The sequence below is a fragment of the Aquarana catesbeiana genome, linkage group LG13 (assembly GCF_042186555.1).
Source record: "Aquarana catesbeiana isolate 2022-GZ linkage group LG13, ASM4218655v1, whole genome shotgun sequence".
Lineage (NCBI taxonomy): Eukaryota > Metazoa > Chordata > Amphibia > Anura > Ranidae > Aquarana > Aquarana catesbeiana.
The window spans coordinates 199,903,661-199,922,439 of record NC_133336.1 but is presented as its reverse complement, the minus strand read 5'-3'; the positions used below and the strand labels follow the sequence as shown (position 1 = coordinate 199,922,439).

Genomic DNA, 18,779 nt, shown 5'->3' with positions numbered 1-18,779 from the left:
TTTATGGTTCTGCCATCAAATATCTGTGTGCTAATTATACCATTTTTGTTTTACATAGGGGAGAAAAAACTCGGAGGACACCCCTCATCTGAGGAGACCAGAGCCCCCCCCCCTCTGGAAGAAGGGGAAATCCACCCAACACAAGCTGTGCAGGAGGAAGAAGACGTGGTGGAACTAGTCACCACAACAGGTGAGTGTCTGCGACCACAGGCTCAGATAAGAGATGGATGGCGGCATATTTTTTAGACCTAATTTATTTTGGGTTCCTCTCTTTTTAGGTGATCGTGAGGGTGTGGATCCAGATCCTTTCACATCCGAAAGTGCCCAGATCCTGATCGGGGAGATCATGGGGTGTAATTTACAATTGGAAAACATCAAGCAAAACATCAATGATGTTATTCCAAAATATAAAAACATCATTGATGTTTTGGGGCGAGTTTAAAGCCCCTCCAAATCACTTTCTTCTTTTGTCTGCTACAATGTGCTAAATGTTTTTGTGATTTTTCCCAAAGCCAAATTTGGAGGATGCACACAGTGTGCCAACATGTGCTATCTGCCATCACGGGAGATCAATGGACGCATTTTGGGGGTGCAACCCCTTCCTCAATAATAAAGTAGCGGTGAGGAAAGGCTTTCTCCCCCAAAACACATCCCTTGATCCCCCCTGATGGCAGATAGCACATGTTGACATTGGGAAATTTGTGTGCATCTTCCAAATTTGGCTTTGCCAGGGGTGATTTCCCCCCATCTGAACGCAATATCAAACACAGTTCCTAAATACTGATGTCTGATATTGCCTTCCAGTTCTACCAAATGTGAACTTTGTAAGATCAAGATTTGTGTCTTTCTTGTGGGTTTTACACAGGCCTGTTTTCTATAAAATGCACATTTTGATTTTGGATAATGACACCACAAAAATTGTTATACAACAAACATGTTGGTTTGTCAGAAAAACCTTTGGTAAATGCACATGTGATTGTGCAGGTATTAAAAAGATTGTTCATCAAGAATGTGTGTATTATTGTCTCAACACTACAACACTTTTGGGGTGATGTAATTGTTGTTTTATGAGAAAATGGGGGTAATTTCCTAAGGGCAAATCCTCTTTGCACTACAAGTGCAGTTTCAGTGCAGTTGCAAGTGCACTTGTAGTGAAAAGTGTCTTTGCATTTAGTAAATAACAGCCAACAGTGCTTTGTATAAGGTTACACAATCACGACATTTTCTGCACTCCACACATTTCTGTCAGAGTCAGCTCAAACAAACACAAGCAGTAAATGTCCACAAAGAGCCTGTGGGGAGATGCCTGTCGAGAACTTGAGGTCCTGCAGGCTTCTCCCTGTGGCCAAATACCGCAAGGTAGCGACCAACCTCTGCTCCGGAGTGATGGCTTGCCTCATGCAGGTATCCTGCCTGCTGATATAGGGGGTCAGCAAAGCCAACAAACGGTGAAACACGGGGTCCGTCATCCTGAGAAAGTTCCTGAAATCATCAGGATTATTCTCACGGATCTCACGGAGCAAAGGCATATGACAGAACTGGTCACGCTGAAGCAACCAATTCTTGGTCCATGAACTCCCCCCCACCCTGTTCATGGACTGGACTTGTGTCAAGGTCAGGACCCCAACACCAAGCCCCCGCACAGCACGAACTCTACGAGGAGTACGCATATGAAACATGGCTAGAAAACGGTCGGCTGCTCAGAACGAAGTAACAGAACGCACTGAAGAACAGCAAGGCCTGTGAAGAGCGACCTGAAAAACAGTAACGAACGAACAAGAATACAATGACTACTTAAAGTCACGCGGAACTTGCTGCACGCACTGAAGAGCAGATACAAACCCACAAGCACAAACTGAACGGCAGAAAACGATCTGAAAGCCACGAGTCTGAAAAAGCGCGAATCGTCTCTCACCAAACTTTTACTAACACGAGATTAGCAAAAGGAGCCCAAAGGGTGCCGCGCTTGGTTCTGAACCGGCCTTTTCTAGTCTCGTCGTACGTGGTGTACGTCACCGCGTTGTTGGCGATCGGAAATTCCGACAACTTTGTGCGACCGTGTGTAGGCAAAACAAGTTTGAGCCAACATCCGTCAGAAAAAATCCTAGGATTTTGTTGTCGGAATGTCCGAACAAAGTCCGACCGTGTGTACGGGGCATTAGTGTACTGTGTTCTCTGCACAGTGTGCACCTAAAGCTACCTGAAGACAATTGCTGTTGTTCTGATCCTATTAATACCACAGGCAGCTACAGTATTTACAGTTAGTGTACTGTGTCCTCTGCACAGTGTGCACATAAAGCTACCTGAAGAAAATTGGTGGTGTTCTTCTGATCCTATTAGTACCCCAGGCAGGCAGCTGCAGTATTTACAGTTAGTGTACTGTGTCCTCTGCACAGTGTGCGCCTAAAGCTACCTGAAGACAATTGCTGGTGTTCTCATACTAATAATACTACAGGCAGGCAGTTGATTCTGCTAGCTGCAGTATCAGTATATATACATCCCAGCTTGGTGCAGCTACATCTCACTGCAGGCCATTAGTATGTCTGGAAGGCCAACAAGGAGAGGCAGACAGTCACAAGCCAATAAAAGAGGGCAAGCAGGCTCTGTGTCCAGAGGCAACAGTGCTGGTCGTGGAGACGGTGCATCCTCATCAGCAAGTGGCCATGGGACACGCTTGTCCTTTTTTTCGACAGCTGGCCGTGTTGAGTCGCAACATGCCGAAGACTTGGTAAAGTGGATGACCAAGCCGTCCTCATCCTCTCTCACCCAGGCTCAGGGTACTTTGTCTGGCAAAGCAGCTGCCAACGTGGCCTCTTCCCTCTGCTCAGTGGCATCAGTCACTCCTTCCCTAGCCCCACCATGTCCTCCTGAGGAGTCCCCCGAACTGTTTGACCACAGTGTTCGGTACATGCTCCAGGAGGATGCTCAGCATTTTGAAGGCTCCGATGTTGGTGCCCAGCTAAAAGGCAGTAGCGTGAGCCCAGAGAGAGGGGGAGCCCAAGAAGGACAGCAATCTGGCCGTCATGTTCCCCCAGCTGCAGCATACTGCCAGGTTTGCTCCCGTGATGAGGAGGGAGGGGATGATGATGTCACTGACTCCACGTGGGTGCCTGATAGGAGAGAGGAGGAGGAGAAGGCACATCTCTGAGGCAGGATGCCCTCCAGGGGCCAGCTTAAGGGCAGCATGACGACTGCATCACACCACAGAGCTTAGCATGTGCAGGGCGCTGCTGTCTGTGCGTGTTATTCCAAAAGTTCTTTGGTGAGGGCCTTTTTTGAGACGAGTGCATCAGATCCCACCACTGCTATATGCAACATATGTCACCACATGCTTGACCAGACATATGTCGACCTGCCATGCAGTTCATTGGCAAGCCTACCTAAAAGACCCACACCAAAGAACAAAGCAGACCTCTCCTTGCTCCTCATCAGCTGGGATCTCCAACCCCACTATACTTTCAGTCCTCTCTGAAACCTGCACTGAGAGGAATGAAGGTGTAGAATTAGGTGTGTCACAGCCAAGTACTTGTGGGCAATCTGCTATCGGTACACCAATGTCAGATTGTACTAGGCAAATTTCCCTGCCCCAGCTGCTGCACCGCCGAAAGAAGTTCGCTCCCAGCCATCCACATGCCCATCGGTTGAATGCTAGCTTGGCTAAATTGGTAGCACTTCAACTGCTGCCTTTTCAGTTGGTAGACTCTGCCCCCTTCCGTGAGTTTGTGGAATGTGCGGTTCCTCAGTGGCAGGTTTCTAAAGGCCACTTTTTCTCATGGACTCTCTCTACCGGCATGTGGAAGGCAATGTCTTGGCCTCGCTGGACAGAGCGGTCAGCGGTAAGGTGCATATTACTGTTGACTCATGGTCCAGCAGGCATGGACAGGGACGTTACCTATCTTTCACCGCACACTGGGTGACTCTTCTGGCAGCTGGGAAGAATGCAGGACAGGGTGCAGTAGTGTTGGAGGTTGTTCCGCCACCACGCCTCCAAAATTCTACTAGTGGTGATTCTGCCACACCTCTGTCTTCCACCCCTCCTGTTCTTCTTCCTCCATGGCCTCTTCCTGTGCTGATTTGTCCTCAGAATGAGCGGTGCTCCGTAGGCGTTCAAGGGGCTACGCAAACACGCAGGCAAAAAGATGCCATGCGGTGCTTGAGCTGGTGTGCTTGGGGGATAGGAGCCACACTGGGGTAGAGTTTCTTTCAGCTCTGCAGGGGCAGGTTCAGAGGTGGTTGACACCATGCCAGCTTAAGCCAGGTATGGTGGTTTGCGACAATGGCACCAACCTCCTCTCCGCCCTCCGACAGGGAAAACTGACCCATGTGCCCTGTTTGGCTCACGTCCTTAACTTGGTGGTGCAGCGGTTCTTGGGCAGGTACCCGGGCTTAACAGATGTCCTGAGGCAGGCAAGGAAAGTCTGTGTGCATTTCCGCAGGTCGTATAATGCCAGTGCTCAGCTGGCTGACCTCCAAAAGGAATTTAACCTGCCCAAGAACCGCCTAATCTGTGACATGCCCACCAGATGGAACTCAACAGTGGCCATGCTGCAGCGACTGCACACGCAGCAGAGTGCCATCAATGAGTACCTATGCAACTATGACACCAGGACAGGGTCAGGGGGCCTTGTTTTTTTCCCTACACCAGTGGGCTATGATCAGGGATGCATGCACTGTCCTGTCACCATTTGAGGAGGCCACAAGGATGGTGAGCAGTGACAGTGCATGCATCAGTGACACTGTCCCTTTTGTCCACCTGTTGGAGCACACGCTGCATGGAATAATGGACAGGGCACTTGAGGCAGAACAGAGGGAGGAAGAGGAGGACTTCCTTACCTCTCAAGGCCCCCTTTATCCAGACAGTGTTCCCGCCGATCACACAGGAAGAGGAGGAGGATTGTGTCAGCATGGAGGTGGAGCCTGGCACTCAGCATCAGCAATAGTCTTTAAGGGATCATTTACAGTCCGAAGAAACCCATGGACTTGTACGTGGTTGGGAGGAGGTGGCTGCGGATCATGTCATCCTAAGTGACCCAGAGGACTCTGGACTGAATGCCTCAGCAAACCTACGCTGCATGGCCTCCCTGATCCTGCAAAGCCTGCGGAAGGATCCTCGTATTCGTGGTATCAAGGGGAGGGCTGATTACTGGCTGGCAACCCTCCTTGATCCACGTTACAAGGGTAAGGTTGCGGACCTTATCTTGCCATCGCAGAGGGAGCAGAGGATGAAACATCTTCAGGAGGTCTTGCAGAAAGGTTTGTGCAACGCGTTTCCAGAGCCTGGGAGGTTACAATTTCCTGGTCCTCCTGGACAACGTGTTGCTGTGGCTTCGGTCAGTCACAGAAGGAGCGGCCGTCTGACCGGTGCGTTCAGCCAATTTTTTAGTTCACAGCCCCAAGCTCTGATCGGTTCCAGCAACCATCGCCAACATCTGATTCACTTGGTGAAGGATTACCTAGGGGCAAGATCAGACTTGGACACCTTTACCACCGAAAATCCTCTGGGTTACTGGGTCTTGAGGATGGATCACTGGCCAGAGCTTGCACAGTATGCAATTGAGCTACTGGCCTGTCCTGCATCCAGCGTTCTTTGGGAATGCACATTCAGTGCTGCTGGAGGCTTTGTAACCGATCACAGGGTACGCCTGTCCACCGAATCGGTCGATCGGCTGACCTTCACAAAAATGAATCAGTCTTGGATCACCAGCTACCAAGCACCTGATGCTAATGTAACCGATTGATTTTTTTTTTAATGTGAGATCCCTTCAAGACTGCCTATGCTGATGCTGAGTGACTATCCTGTTATGCTGAGTGAATATCCTCTTCCTCCTCAATTTTCATGCTGATAGCTTGTAAGAACATTTTTGGTTCTGGGCACCGCCACCAGTGGCCAAGGCCCAATTTTTCAGCCCCTGTTTAACAGGGGCGTGTAGTTACAATTTTTGATGCAATACTTTGCAGCAGGGCTCATTCCTGCGCTCCAACTAGAGTATCTGTGAGGGGTTGCAGTGTTGTGGCACCAGCACCAGTGCCCAAAGTGCAATTTTTCAGCCCCTGTTTAACAGGGGCGTGTAATTAAAATGTTTGATGCAATACTTTGCAGCAGGGCTCATTCCTGCGCTCCAACTAGAGTATCTGTGAGGGGTTGCAGTGTTGTGGCACCAGCACCAGTGCCCGAGGCCCAAATTTTCAGCCCCTGTTTAACAGGGGCGTATAATTACAATTTTTGTTGCAATGCTTTGCAGCAGGGCTCATTCCTGCGCTCCAACTATAGCATCTGTGTAGGGGTTGCAGTGTTGTGGCACCAGTGCCTAAGGCCCAATTTTTCTGCCCCTGTTCAACAGGGACATGTAATTACAATTCTTGATATAATATTTCACAGCAGGGCCCGTTCCAGCGCCCACCAAGAGTAACTGTGAGGACTTACAGTGTTGTGGCACCAGCACCACCACCAAAAGGCCCAATTTTTCTACCACTGTTCAACAATGGCATGTAATTACAATTCTTGATCTAATATTTCACAGCACGGCCCGTTCCTGCGCCCACCAAGAGTAACTGTGAGGGCTTACAGTGTTGTGGCAATGCCAACACCTAAGACCCCAATTTCTGCAGAGTATACAGTATAGGGCAGGCCCCTACTTTCAAACATCCAACTTACAAATGACTCCTACTTGCAAACGGAAGGAGACAACAGGAAGTGAGATGAAATCTACCCCTAGGAAGGGAAATTCTCTCCTGTAAGAGTTAATCTGGGAAAAACGTGTCTCCTCTCCACTGATGCTTTATCACCAATCCTTGTTTCACTAAAAACCCCAAATTTTCAAAAAACATTTGTCATTGGGACAGAAAGTGAGGTGAAATCTTTTGAAGAGGTGCACAGACAGCAAAACAAATGTCACAGGGGTGATAACCCTTCCCTATGTTTTCCAAAAAGCTTAAAAATAGATTTTTTGGCTGGAGCTACACTTTAAAAATGTACCAGTTTAAAATTACAAACAGATTCTACTTAACAACAAACCTACAGTCCCTGTCTTGTTTGCACCTTCTGTATACTGCTGTTCAGAGTATATAGGGCCTGGGGGCCCCACGCCTTTCCTTTTTTTAATGTGGGTGCGGGGTTCCCCTTAATATCCATACAAGACCCAAAGGGCCTGGTAATGGACTGGGGGGGGCGGGGTACCCATGCCGTTTGTCTCACTGATTTTCATCCATATTGCCAGACCAGGACCCAACATTAATTAAAGCCGCAAGCAGTTTTAAATGACTTTTATTCCTTTAAAAATTTCATTTTGTGCAGGGACTGTTCTAAGCATGGGAAGCACATGCCACTTTACAGGCATACTATAGACACCACCCAGGTACAATATTTAAAGGAATATTTCACTTTTATTTTTTCACTTTAAGCATCATTAAAATCACTGCTCCCGAAAAAATGGCAGTTTTTAAAACTTTTTTTTTACATTGATACATGTCCTCTGGGACAGGACCCGGGTCCCCAAACCCCTTTTAGGACAATAACTTGCATATTAGACTTTAAAATTAGCACTTTTGATTTCAAACGTTCGAGTCCCATAGACTTTAATGGGGTTCTAAAGTTCGTGCAAACTTTAGGTCCGTTCGCAGGTTCTGGTGCGAACCAAACCGGGGGGTGTTCGGCTCATCCCTAGTGACCATAGACAGGGAACAGGATAGACAGAGAAGAAGATGAACATTGAGATGAGAAAGAGGAGGCAAAGAGGGAAGTAATCATGGAAAAGAGTGAATAGAGAAGGCAGAGATAGAGGTAATCAAGGACAAGGGATAGAGGGAGCAGAGATGGTGATATCCATGATCAGGGTTGAAAGGAGTAAGAGATGAGGAGGACTATGGACAGAAGATAAGGAGGCAGAGATGGAGATGAGGAGGTTGGAATGGGGGTGGTTGATAGGGGATAGAAGAGGTACAATGAAAGGTAAGGCAAGGAATAGAGTAGAAAGAGTATAGTTAACCAATAGAGGGGTTACTATTGACAAGGGATAAAAGAGGCAGGAAAAAGGTGACCATGGACAGGGCATAAAGGAGGCAGAAAATCAGGTGACCATGGCACAGAGAATAAATAAGTAAGGGTGAAAGCTGATGGAGGCTAACAGGTGAAGAAGAGAGAAGAGCAGCAGCCAATTGTTCATTGTGGATGTTTTGCAGTTTTTAAATTAGATTATTATACTTTAAATGCAACAATGCCTTATAGCAGTGGTCTTCAAACTGCGGCCCGGGGGCTGGATGTGGCCCTTTGCCTGCCCTTATCTAGCACTTGGGGCACTATTCCTTCAAATGACACCAACAATGGGGTGCCATTTCTCCCACTGTCCAACAATGGGGCACCATTTCTCCCACTAAAACCAATGGTAGGGTGTTGCTTACCCCCAATAATATTGGAGAATTTTCTAATCCCACTGGCCCAAATCCACCCCCTGAAGCCTGAAAGACAGTAAACTGGCTCTTTGGAAAGTTTAGAGACCCCTGCCTTATAGGGTCAACTGACTAGGACTGAATATGATTGCACAGGTTTCATTGTCTAGAAGATTGCTTGCTGTTTATATATTTTTTTTTCCTCAAAGTTCATTTATGTGCAAGAATAATATTCCAGTGTGTCTTGTAGACTTTGGTGGTGAGTTCTCTGTGCTTATTTCCCGGGTCTGCAAATGTGCTGTGGTTATTATAGGGGCTCCAACCATCCCAGCCACATTATTTATTTACTGTAGTGGAATGCACAAACATGGTCAAAAAACTACATCAAGATGGGCAGAACCCATACATTTCATGAGGGAGCCAGAAACTATGGCAGAGGGATTTCACTGCTGAAGTCTCCAAGAGTCATAAGAATTCAGCATGTAACTTGGCCCACCAGATTCCACCTAAGAAGGGAATGCCACTTTTTCAAAGTTTACTCTTTTATTATTATTACAGGTATTTTACCATTTAACAGTTACATTCATATAATGTTTCCTAATTCTTTTGTTCCATTTTAACAGGACCAAAATAATGAAAAAAAAAGCTCCAGTAAGTAAATCTTCATCTACATTTTTTACTCTGGCATATAGCAGCTTTATTGGATTGAGATTCTCCAGATCTCAATCCAATCAAGCATCTGTGGGATTTGCTGCAAAAAAGTCAGATCCATGGAGGCCCCACCTCGCAGATTACAGAACCTAAAGCATAGCCCCCAACTGTCCCTGATTTCGAGAGACTGTCCCTGATTTGGAACAATGTCCTTCTGTCTCTCTTTCCTCCTCATTTGTCCCTCAGCTTTGCAATGCCTCGTTGGACTTTTAGTTCTGCGACAGCTGGAGGACCACGGGTTGAGCACCCATGACCTTAAAGTATCTGCTACTGACGACTTGGTGGCAGATACCACAGTATGCAAACCAAAACCAAGGAAATTTTAAACCTGTGACCAACCAAATTGACCTGTCCAATGGTATGTGTTAAAAACAGGGGATTAGTTACACACATTTGCAAATACACGCTTAAGCCACAGGGCCCCGGCAAGGCACATCATTTTCTGTGGGTCTAACTCTAATTTCTGTGAGTCTCCAACAATGGAAGCACAAGCATTTTAATGGACAGGTGGAGGGCAGGTAAACCTGAAGGGAGCCCACCCTTCCTTAAAGGCCTTTAGGGCCAATTTGGTTGATCTCAGGCTGGTTGGTAAGTTGAGCTTGAAAATTTCCTTGGTTTTGTTTTACATGCCTGGCCCTTCCAATGCTCCTTGCTTCACTGACCCGTTGGGTGGGGGGCAGTGACCACTTGTAGATACAGAAGCATACCTTCATAGGTCTAGTGGAGTGGAGTCCATGCCTTGATGGGTTATGGTGGGTGGTGATAATGTTGTGACAGTTTAGTGTATATCCAATTATATACCCAAACTAATTAATATGATGACAAACCTTGAAAATCCATAAGGCAGACCCATCTACCATATAGCTGGTGGTAGAGCTAAAGGAGATTTTACAATCAGATTGTATAGCGTATGTTCATTTTAAGAATCAGGCAGTAGTCAGGGCTTTAATCTCTTGCCCTCATGTCAATCAGCTGTCAAATGCTTGGGTCTCACGTGGTAGCAGAAGTAAGGGCAGGAAGCAGGAAAGGGTGGGGTATAATCATAACTCAAAGAGTTGAGGCCATAGAGCTCTGGCTTAGGATACAAATGGCTGAACGAAAATGTGGATACTTATGAGTTAGGGAAAGCATAGGGAAGCCAAAGTAATATTGTTACCTTACGGAGCAGGGCCCCTTTAAATGACCCTGACTTTTTTTTACAAACCCTAAAACATTTAATTAGAAATGAAAACTACTAAATCGAATGCAAAAATTGCTTAATTCTATTTCAGATCATGCACCAGTACCTCAGAACGACAGTACACCTCAAGGTACAGTAAATTATTGATATAAAAAAATATTGGAAGTTATTTGAATAAGCACAACTCGTTAAATTCCAGAAATGAATAACTTAATTTCATAATTCGTTTACCATTGTCGAGATTAAAAAAAACATAGGAGGGTTGATTTACTAAAACTGAAGAGTACAAAATCTGGTGCAGCTCTGCATAGAAACCAATCAGCTTCCAGGTTTTTTTCTTGTCAAAGCTTAATTGAACAAACTGAAGTTAGAAGCTGATTTGCTACCATGCAGAGCCACACCAGATCTTGCACTCTCCAGTTTTAGTAAATCAACGCCAAGATGTCAAGATGGAAATTTAATATTACGCTTTTAAATTGACTGTTCTGCCTTATATTTTTAAAAAAGATCTACATTTACATTTCTATACATTTTTGAAAATAATGAAGTCGCTGTTATTAATAGAAAAGCTCAATGTAAGGAGTACTGAAAACATTGGAGGAGGGGAAAGGGGGGAACAAAGGTCTAGGGTCAATTTGGGCAGGCCCCAATTTGCTTGGTTGAGGAAAGAAAATGGAGCTTCTTGGAGAATTCTCTGCGAACAATTTGGATGGCTAAATGGAACAGTATCCACTGGATCCGAGCTTGCTGCCGATCATTTTATTTTTGATTCATCAAGCTTTCCTGTAAGACAGTTGGTCAACTGACCCTGATACGCATAGAGAAAAAGTTGGCGCTTACATCAGCCTCGGTGGGGATCCACCTGACTATTACATACCTAGAAGTAAAGGGGACTTTTGGGAAAAACAATTACAAGTAAATGACTGTATAAAGTTCATAATAGTCCATAATATGGCACTTGAAGGCAGCCCAGTGGAGATGAAAAGCAAACTCTTGAGAAGGCTGGGGAAAAGAAGCACAGGGGTGCCACTCTAAGTTAATCAATTTTAATGAGCAAATAGTGCATATGTACTCACAAGAGTAGATTAAAAGCAGGCATGTCAGTTGTGGGGGGACAACTGTCGGGAGGGAGTCCATCCGTGGCTGAACGCTGGTGAGGTGGAGCGGGTCTCGCCGGTGGTTACCGACGTTTCCTGGACCTTGAGCACACAGGAAGCCAAGGGATGACGTCACTTCCGGTTGGGATGGTGGACCAATAGGCGACGCGTTTGCGGAGTGTAATACAACACCAGAGTAATATGTGTTCCTTCCATTCACGCAGAGGGGGGAAAGTCTGTGTCCCCCCCATATTGAGGGCTGTTGATTCTGATAAGTCCCTCCTACAGATCTCCACATCCACTAGGCCAGAGATTAGGGAAAGAGGACCTGGTCCTCATCAACATGGTGTTTACAGAACCTGCCCTTGAATTCAACCCAAGCTAATTCGCTCATCACTAATCCTTGACTACAAAGGTTGTCATTTACTGGTGCTGTGTGGTGCATACAACTTCCATAGAACCAGTTTAATCTACATGAGAACAATTTTCTGCAGAAACCACCCCCTTTTCTGTGCATACTCAATCATGGAACTCAGAAAATCCTCTGCAGCAGTAACACACAGCAACTGGTCTATTGATTTCTGTCAGTCACAATTAGGCAAATCTGGGTGTTTTAGCTTAGATGGTCACTGTGTTTGCAAAATGTTGCTGCTGCAGTGGGTGTCACTAGAGTGATGTTCTGATTTCACCACCATGTTCTGACTCCTTCCACCAGCCAGTGGGATTGCTGCAGAGTGGAGTTTTACCTAAAATTACAAAACTAATTAAAAAATATTGTGTAACTATAGGAAGTCCTCTTTTTTCTTTCATTACTGTGAAGTTTGTCGTCCATAATTTGCTTAGTTTTGTACATTTTGTGTACTTTTAAATAATTATTTTATCTGTTTTTGCCTTCAAAGTGATCGTTCTATCCAACGGTTCTTGCCAAGTAAGCATATAATTTTATCAACACAGAATTTTATTTTTTGTTTTAATTATGAAATAGCTTTGTCTCTCCTCCCATTAGCTTTTCATATGTACTGATTTCTTTAAATCCCAGTTCTAGCGGAAATGTCTTTTTTTTTTTTTTTGTTTTAAAAATAGTAGAGAAGGGTTGAAACCCCTGTCAGATTTTGACTGCTGTATTTGTCCCTCTTTCACTTCCTGCTCTGCTGAAACCTGTGTTCCCTGAACAGAAAGTGAGAACAGAAATAGAAACAAAGCTTGACAGAGGTTCTAACTCTTCCCCACCCTATTCAAACTAGAGAAGGCAGAGATGGAGGTAGCCGTGGGCAGTGCATAGAGAAGCCAGAGATGGAGATGACTATTGACAGGGCATAGAGGAGGCAGAGGTGAAGGTGACCGTGGACAGATCATAGAGGAGGTTGGGGAATGAGGGGTTGGGTGACCATGGACAGTGGATAGAAGAGGCAGAGACAGAGATGACCATGCACAGAGCATGGATGAGGCAGAGATGGGGATGACCATGGATGGGAAATAGAGCAGGCAGAGATGAAGCTGGCAATGAGCAAGACATAGAGATGGCTGAGATTGAAAGAATTATTGACAGGGCATAGAGGAGGCAGAAATGGAGGTGAACATATAAGAGGGGATAGAAGAGATTGGGGATTATGACCATGGAAACTGGATGGTGTAGGTTGGGGGTAGAGTTATTATAGACAGGAGATAGAGGGGCAGAGGGGGGGGGGGTGACCATTTTGCAAAGGTCTGCACACCTGCTGTGCATCCTCACTGCAATATTATCGTGACGGGAGTCACTTTGGGCGGGGGGGTGGGGTGGGCGTGGAATCCAGCTTACCTTTAGAGAGGTCGGGAAAATCCTTGTTCAGCTCCCCAGGCCCCTCTTATGTGTAAGTCATCCTGTGTCTATTAGGGGCACAAGGTGACCGAGAAACCCAGTTTGGTCTGCCCTAACCAGACTCCCAGTACAACCACACCGGACTCAGCATTTCGTTTTACCCCATTAATCCTGGGGCTTATATGTGTGGTTTGTGTTGAAAGTTGGAGAGGCTCTTTCATTCGGGACAGTAATATTTATCAACAATATCCTCAAGAAATATTTGAAGATTTCAGACTGCTGGAATATTGTAGGAGTGTCTCATAGACCATTACTAGATAGTTTGAGGTGGGGTGGGGTTTGTTATGTGTTTATGGTTAAGTGGCTAACAAAGTATTATGGGATGTATATGTGTATTAGCTTACAGGTTAATTAAATCAATGTCAGCTATTAGTTGCTGGGGGGGGGGGGGGGGGTTCTTCAACAGCCCTACCTGCTGATAAGACTGTCTACTGTTGAAAAGTTTGAATGCACCTATGTCTCATAATACTAAATGTACAGTCTACCCCATCCTGTGTCATTATGTAAAGGGGGGGGGGGGTGCTAGATTGTCCGAGTGTGTATATCTCTTTGTACCTGTGTTTCAATAAACAGCCTCATGTTTTGCGCCACCCTAGACCATGTCTCGACAAGTGGATGGGTGAGCTAAGGGATCTTGGATCGTGCTGGTACAGGACAAGAGAAGCGTATACAGCAAGCATACTCCTCCTACAGGGTCCATCACAATTATTATTTTTTAAACATAGTGAAATGTGCAATATTAGTTACAAGACCACCTCAATGTGGGTAGGAACCCCTAAAATTCCAAGCTAAGACAGTCAGACACTACAGTAGAGAGATCTCACTGTGAAAGTATCCAAGAGTCGTAAAAATTCATTGTGTAGCTTGGCCCACCAGATTCCACCCATGAAAGGAATCTCAACTTTTTAAAGCTTTTGTTAATTTTACAGGTATTTTAACATTTAACAGTTACATCTATAAAATGTTTCCTAATACTTCTGTTTCTTTAATGCAGCAACATAGTTGTAGATACAGCACTGGTAAGTAAACTTATTTTTACATTTTTTATCTTTTCTACTCTGACATATGGCCGTTTTCCTTTCATACTGGACTTCCATTATAAAACTAAAGGAAAGATAGTATTTTTTTCTGCATATAAGAACCAATCAGCTTTTTTGTTTCCTTCTGAAATCTGCCCCCATCCCTCTGCATTCCTCTTGCCACTGCTTGGCTTGGGAAGATGCTCGTAGGCAACTCAAGTGTCTATCTTCCTAAGATGTTGGACAGCTGCAGGACAGAGAATGGGGGACCCAGGCCGACTTTAGATCTAGGATTAGGAAGCACCTAGTAACATGGGACAAAGCACTACATGTACAGGGGACAGAACAATGAAAAATTAAATGAAAGTTCCTCTTTAAGCTCAGTCTTCATGTTAGTCAGCTGTCAAAGGCAGGAAGTAGCGAAAATAAGGGCAGGAAGCCAGGAAATGATGGTGTATAATCATCTCTAAGGGCCAATTCACACTGTAACACAGAGCAGCAGGAGCGATTCCCACACACTGTGCTAGGGGGCAGTGTGGTGCGCAATTCAGTGCATTACACAGCTCCCTTTTTTTTGTACAAGCTTTATTTGAAGTGTACAAAACGTATACTTCATTCACTGCCCACCTATCCATTTCCGAGCACCATCCCTTTCCACCTCCCATTACTTCCCTTTTTAGAGAATACAGAACCAAGTATCATTTTGTGGTGTTAAGTAATTTGTATGGAATTTGTTAATAACAACAAGAAAAGCAGTAAAGTAAATCCCCTGCAGCTACAATAGTTTCCCCAAGCAACAATGGACCCCAACAACAATAGACCCTGGCAGCAACAACAGATTTCCCAGCAGCCAACCTAGCATCAATAGGCTCTCCAGCAGCCAGCAACAGTAGACTGCTTCCTCAACAGTAGATCCCTTTCAGCAACAATTGACTCCCCCCAGCAACATAAGCCCAACCAGCAACAATAGATCCCTCCTCAGGGACAATAGACCTCCCCAGCAATAATAGACTGCCACACAAATATAGATGCCCCCCGCAACAATAGATTCCCCAGCAGCCAGCAACAACAGACCCCTTCCTCAGCAGGAGATCTCTTCCAGCATCAAATGAGCCTATCAGCAACATAAGTCCCTTTCCCCCATCAACAATAAGTCACCCACCAGCAACAATAATAGACCACCCCAGCAATAGACTGCCATGCAAAAATAGATCTTCTTCAACAATAGACCCCCCAGCAGCCATGGACCCTCCAGCACACCCCAGCACCCCTTGCCATTATATAACTGTGTTCTCCCACGTTCCCGCTGAAAAAAGCCCTGGAGACATATAAGGAACAATTGTTTCCTGTGGTGACAGGCACTGCATATAATGTGTATTGACCCTTAGATAATTGAGACCATAATTGATGCCATAGAGCCTGGACGAAGCATACAAAAGGCTGCCCAAAGATGAGGGTACTTGTGAGAACCATGGGGTTGCTAAAGCAATATTGTTACCTTAGGAATAGGCAGGGCCCCTTTTAAAGAGCCTGACATTTTTTGCAAGCCCTAAATTATTTTACAGAAAAAAAAATATATATAAAAACCAATATGTTAAATTCTATTTCAGGTTATGGACTAGTATCTCAGGTGGAAAAAAATCTCAAGGTACAGTAAAGTATAGTAACTTATTGATAAAAAAATATTGACAGATATTTGAATAAGTACAACTTTTGGAACTGAATTCCAAAAACGAATGACTTAATTTTACAATTCTGTTACAGTTGTCTACATTTTAAAAAAGACATTAGATGGCAAGATGGAAAACTGATATTATGTTGTTAAGTTGACCATGACACTGTTTTGCTATATATTTTTCCAAAAGGGCTACAGAAAACACTGGAAGGGGGTTGGAGTGGGGACTAACTTCTAGGGCCACAACTGACTTGATATTGGAGAATCTCAAACAATCTGGATGACTAAATGGAACAGTAGCCACTGGCTCAGAGCTTGCTGCCAACCTGATTTTATATCCATTGATCTTTCCTGTAAGACAGTAAGTCATCTCACAGTGGATGGTGTCAGCCATCTTTAAACAAGGATTCCGCAGTCTATAAGCCAAGACCTCCAAAGAGAAAACCACATTTTTGGCAGTTCGTAGGCTGCCAGGTGTGCTGGTCATTATTAAATATTTTTATTGGGTGACAAATATCCAGATATAAAGATCAATGATGAGCTGACAGTTGCTTTCCTAATGTCAATACGTTGACTTCTGGTGGTTCCATTAGGAAGAAGTCCAACCACTTTTGCTGTAGACATATCTAGAACTTTGGTCACCGTGCACAGTTTGATGGAAACCTGCACAGAGAATCATTGAAAACTGTCAGTGATCAGGAACAAGTATTCAGATCATAACATGTGACTTTGTTCTTATTAGCTACAGGCTTTTAGTAGTACATGTTTAAAAGCCCCTGAAAGCTTAGAGCAGAATTCCAGCCACCACCTGTTTCCGTCCATCTGCTTCTGATGCTCAGTGGACAAATGTGCTGCTCTTTATTGTTTTCTTCCTCTTCCCTGCCCTTCCCACTATGTGCCTTTAAATGTTATGCCCTGTACACACGACCGGTTTTGCCGTCGGAATAAACTTTGAAGGTCTTTCCGACGGAGTTCTGATGGAATTCCGCTCAAGCTGTCTTGCATACACACGGTTCCACCAAAGTCCGGCCGTCCAGAACGAGGTGACGTACAACACGTACGATGGGACTAGAAAAAGGAAGTTCAATAGCCAGTAGCATATAGCTTACGTCTCGTGTTTGCTTCAGAGCATGCGTCGTTTTTGGTACGTCGGAACAGCATACAGACGAGCGGGTTTCCCGATAGTAATTAATTCCGTCTGAAAAATTTAGAACATGTTCTCTATCTAAGTCCGTCTGAATTTTCGACCGAAAAAGTCCTATGGGGCATACACACGGTTGGAATATACGATGACAAGCTCCCATCTGTCTTTTTCTGATGGACATTCCGCTCGTGTGTACCCGGCATTACTGTTTGTGCGATGACAATCCTTAGTGCCGGTTCACACTACAGCGACCTAAAAGTCAGGACGACTTTGCCAGGCAACTTCAAGGCAACTTTAAGGCAACTTTGAAAAAACTTCAGGGAATTCCTGGGTAATCTTCCTGTAATGTCGGATCCAAATCACATCAATTAAGATAAGGATCCGACTTGGAGGCAACTTCCATTGAAATCTATGGGTACAAGTCAGCTAGAAGTCGCCTTGAAGTAGTACAGGAACCTTTTCTGAAGTTGGAGTGACTTCACTAGTGTACATTAAGACGGCTCTCATTCACTTCAATGGAATTTCTTATGTCCAGCGACTTGGGCGACCTGAGGTCTGACAAGTCGGATCCCAAGTCGCTGTAGTGTGAACCGGCACTTACACTAGACCAGGGGTCTTCAAACTTTTCACTTTGAGGGCCACTGCCCACATCGTATATATTTTACACATATTCGTGGGTTTAAAAAAATCAGTTATTCGTAAATGAACCCACAGCAGTGGAATAGAATAGAATTTGACAGGCAGTATTGGTCCGCATCAGAGTCTCTATAAATCTTTGTCCCTATCAGGGCCACCCATATGTGTCCCCATGAAGGCCCCCACACGTGTCCCCATCAGGGCCCCCACACATGTCCACATCAGAGTCCCCCCACACGTGTCCCCATCGAGACCCCGACACATGTCTTTATCAGGGCTCCCATTCACGTGTCCCCATCAGGATGCCCCACACATGTCACCATCAGGGCCCCCACACATGTCCTCATCAGAGTCCCCCCACACGTGTTCCCATCGAGACCCCTGACACATGTCTTTATCAGGGCTACCATTCACATGTCCCCATCAGGGTCCCCCACACGTGTCACCATCAGGGCCCCCACACATGTGTCCTCATCAGAGTCCCCCCACACGTGTCTCCATCGAGACCCCTGACACATGTCTTTATCAGGGCTCCCATTCACATGTCCCCATCAGGGATCCCCCACATATGTCCCCATCAGGGCACCCCCATACGTGACCCCATTAGGGCACTCCCACACGTGTCTCCATCAGGGCACCCCCACACTTGACCCCATCAGGGCACCCACACACATATGTCTCCATGTCTATTTCTGTTCACCTCGCATTTCCTGTTTACATCAGTATCCTTTACGTGTGCAATGTGCCTGTAGCGGTGGTTAGTTTGGCTGTGCTACAAAACTCCCGCCTGGGTTACATGGACACCCTGTATGAAAAATTACACTGATGTAAACCCGGGAGGTGCGGCAGGTCCACAATGAAGTATTTCATTGCGGCGGTCCTAGCAACCAACAATACATTGAAGAGCCTGGAGGGGCGGGTTTTATCGGGTTGTGGGACCTGCGCTGCACGCTGCCAGTGGGTGAGTATGCAGCGCAGGTCCCGTAACCTGACAAAACTTGAGCAGAGGCCAGGGGCGTTGCTAGGTCTATAAAAGATCTGGGGCTAGAGCCCATAGCAGTGTAGTAAAGAAAG

The 18,779-nt window shown here is 45.5% G+C and overlaps 1 protein-coding gene across 2 annotated transcripts in view; it reads left to right on the top strand.

Moving 5' to 3' along the window:
- The window catches only part of LOC141117593 (uncharacterized), a 73,354-nt gene extending 57,034 nt beyond the window's left edge, over window positions 1–16,320 (top strand). The window contains exons 6-10 of one of the 2 annotated variants that reach the window (XM_073610517.1): window positions 9,009–9,036; window positions 10,368–10,406; window positions 12,273–12,301; window positions 14,226–14,250; window positions 15,861–16,320. In XM_073610517.1, the coding sequence (XP_073466618.1) occupies window positions 9,009–9,036; window positions 10,368–10,406; window positions 12,273–12,301; window positions 14,226–14,250; window positions 15,861–15,907 (168 nt within the window). In that variant the 3' untranslated portion in view covers window positions 15,908–16,320. Of the gene's footprint in view, window positions 1–58; window positions 193–9,008; window positions 9,037–10,367; window positions 10,407–12,272; window positions 12,302–14,225; window positions 14,251–15,860 lie in introns of those variants that run through there. The other variant, XM_073610518.1, reaches the window with a different exon arrangement.
- Window positions 16,321–18,779: the final 2,459 nt, after the last annotated feature.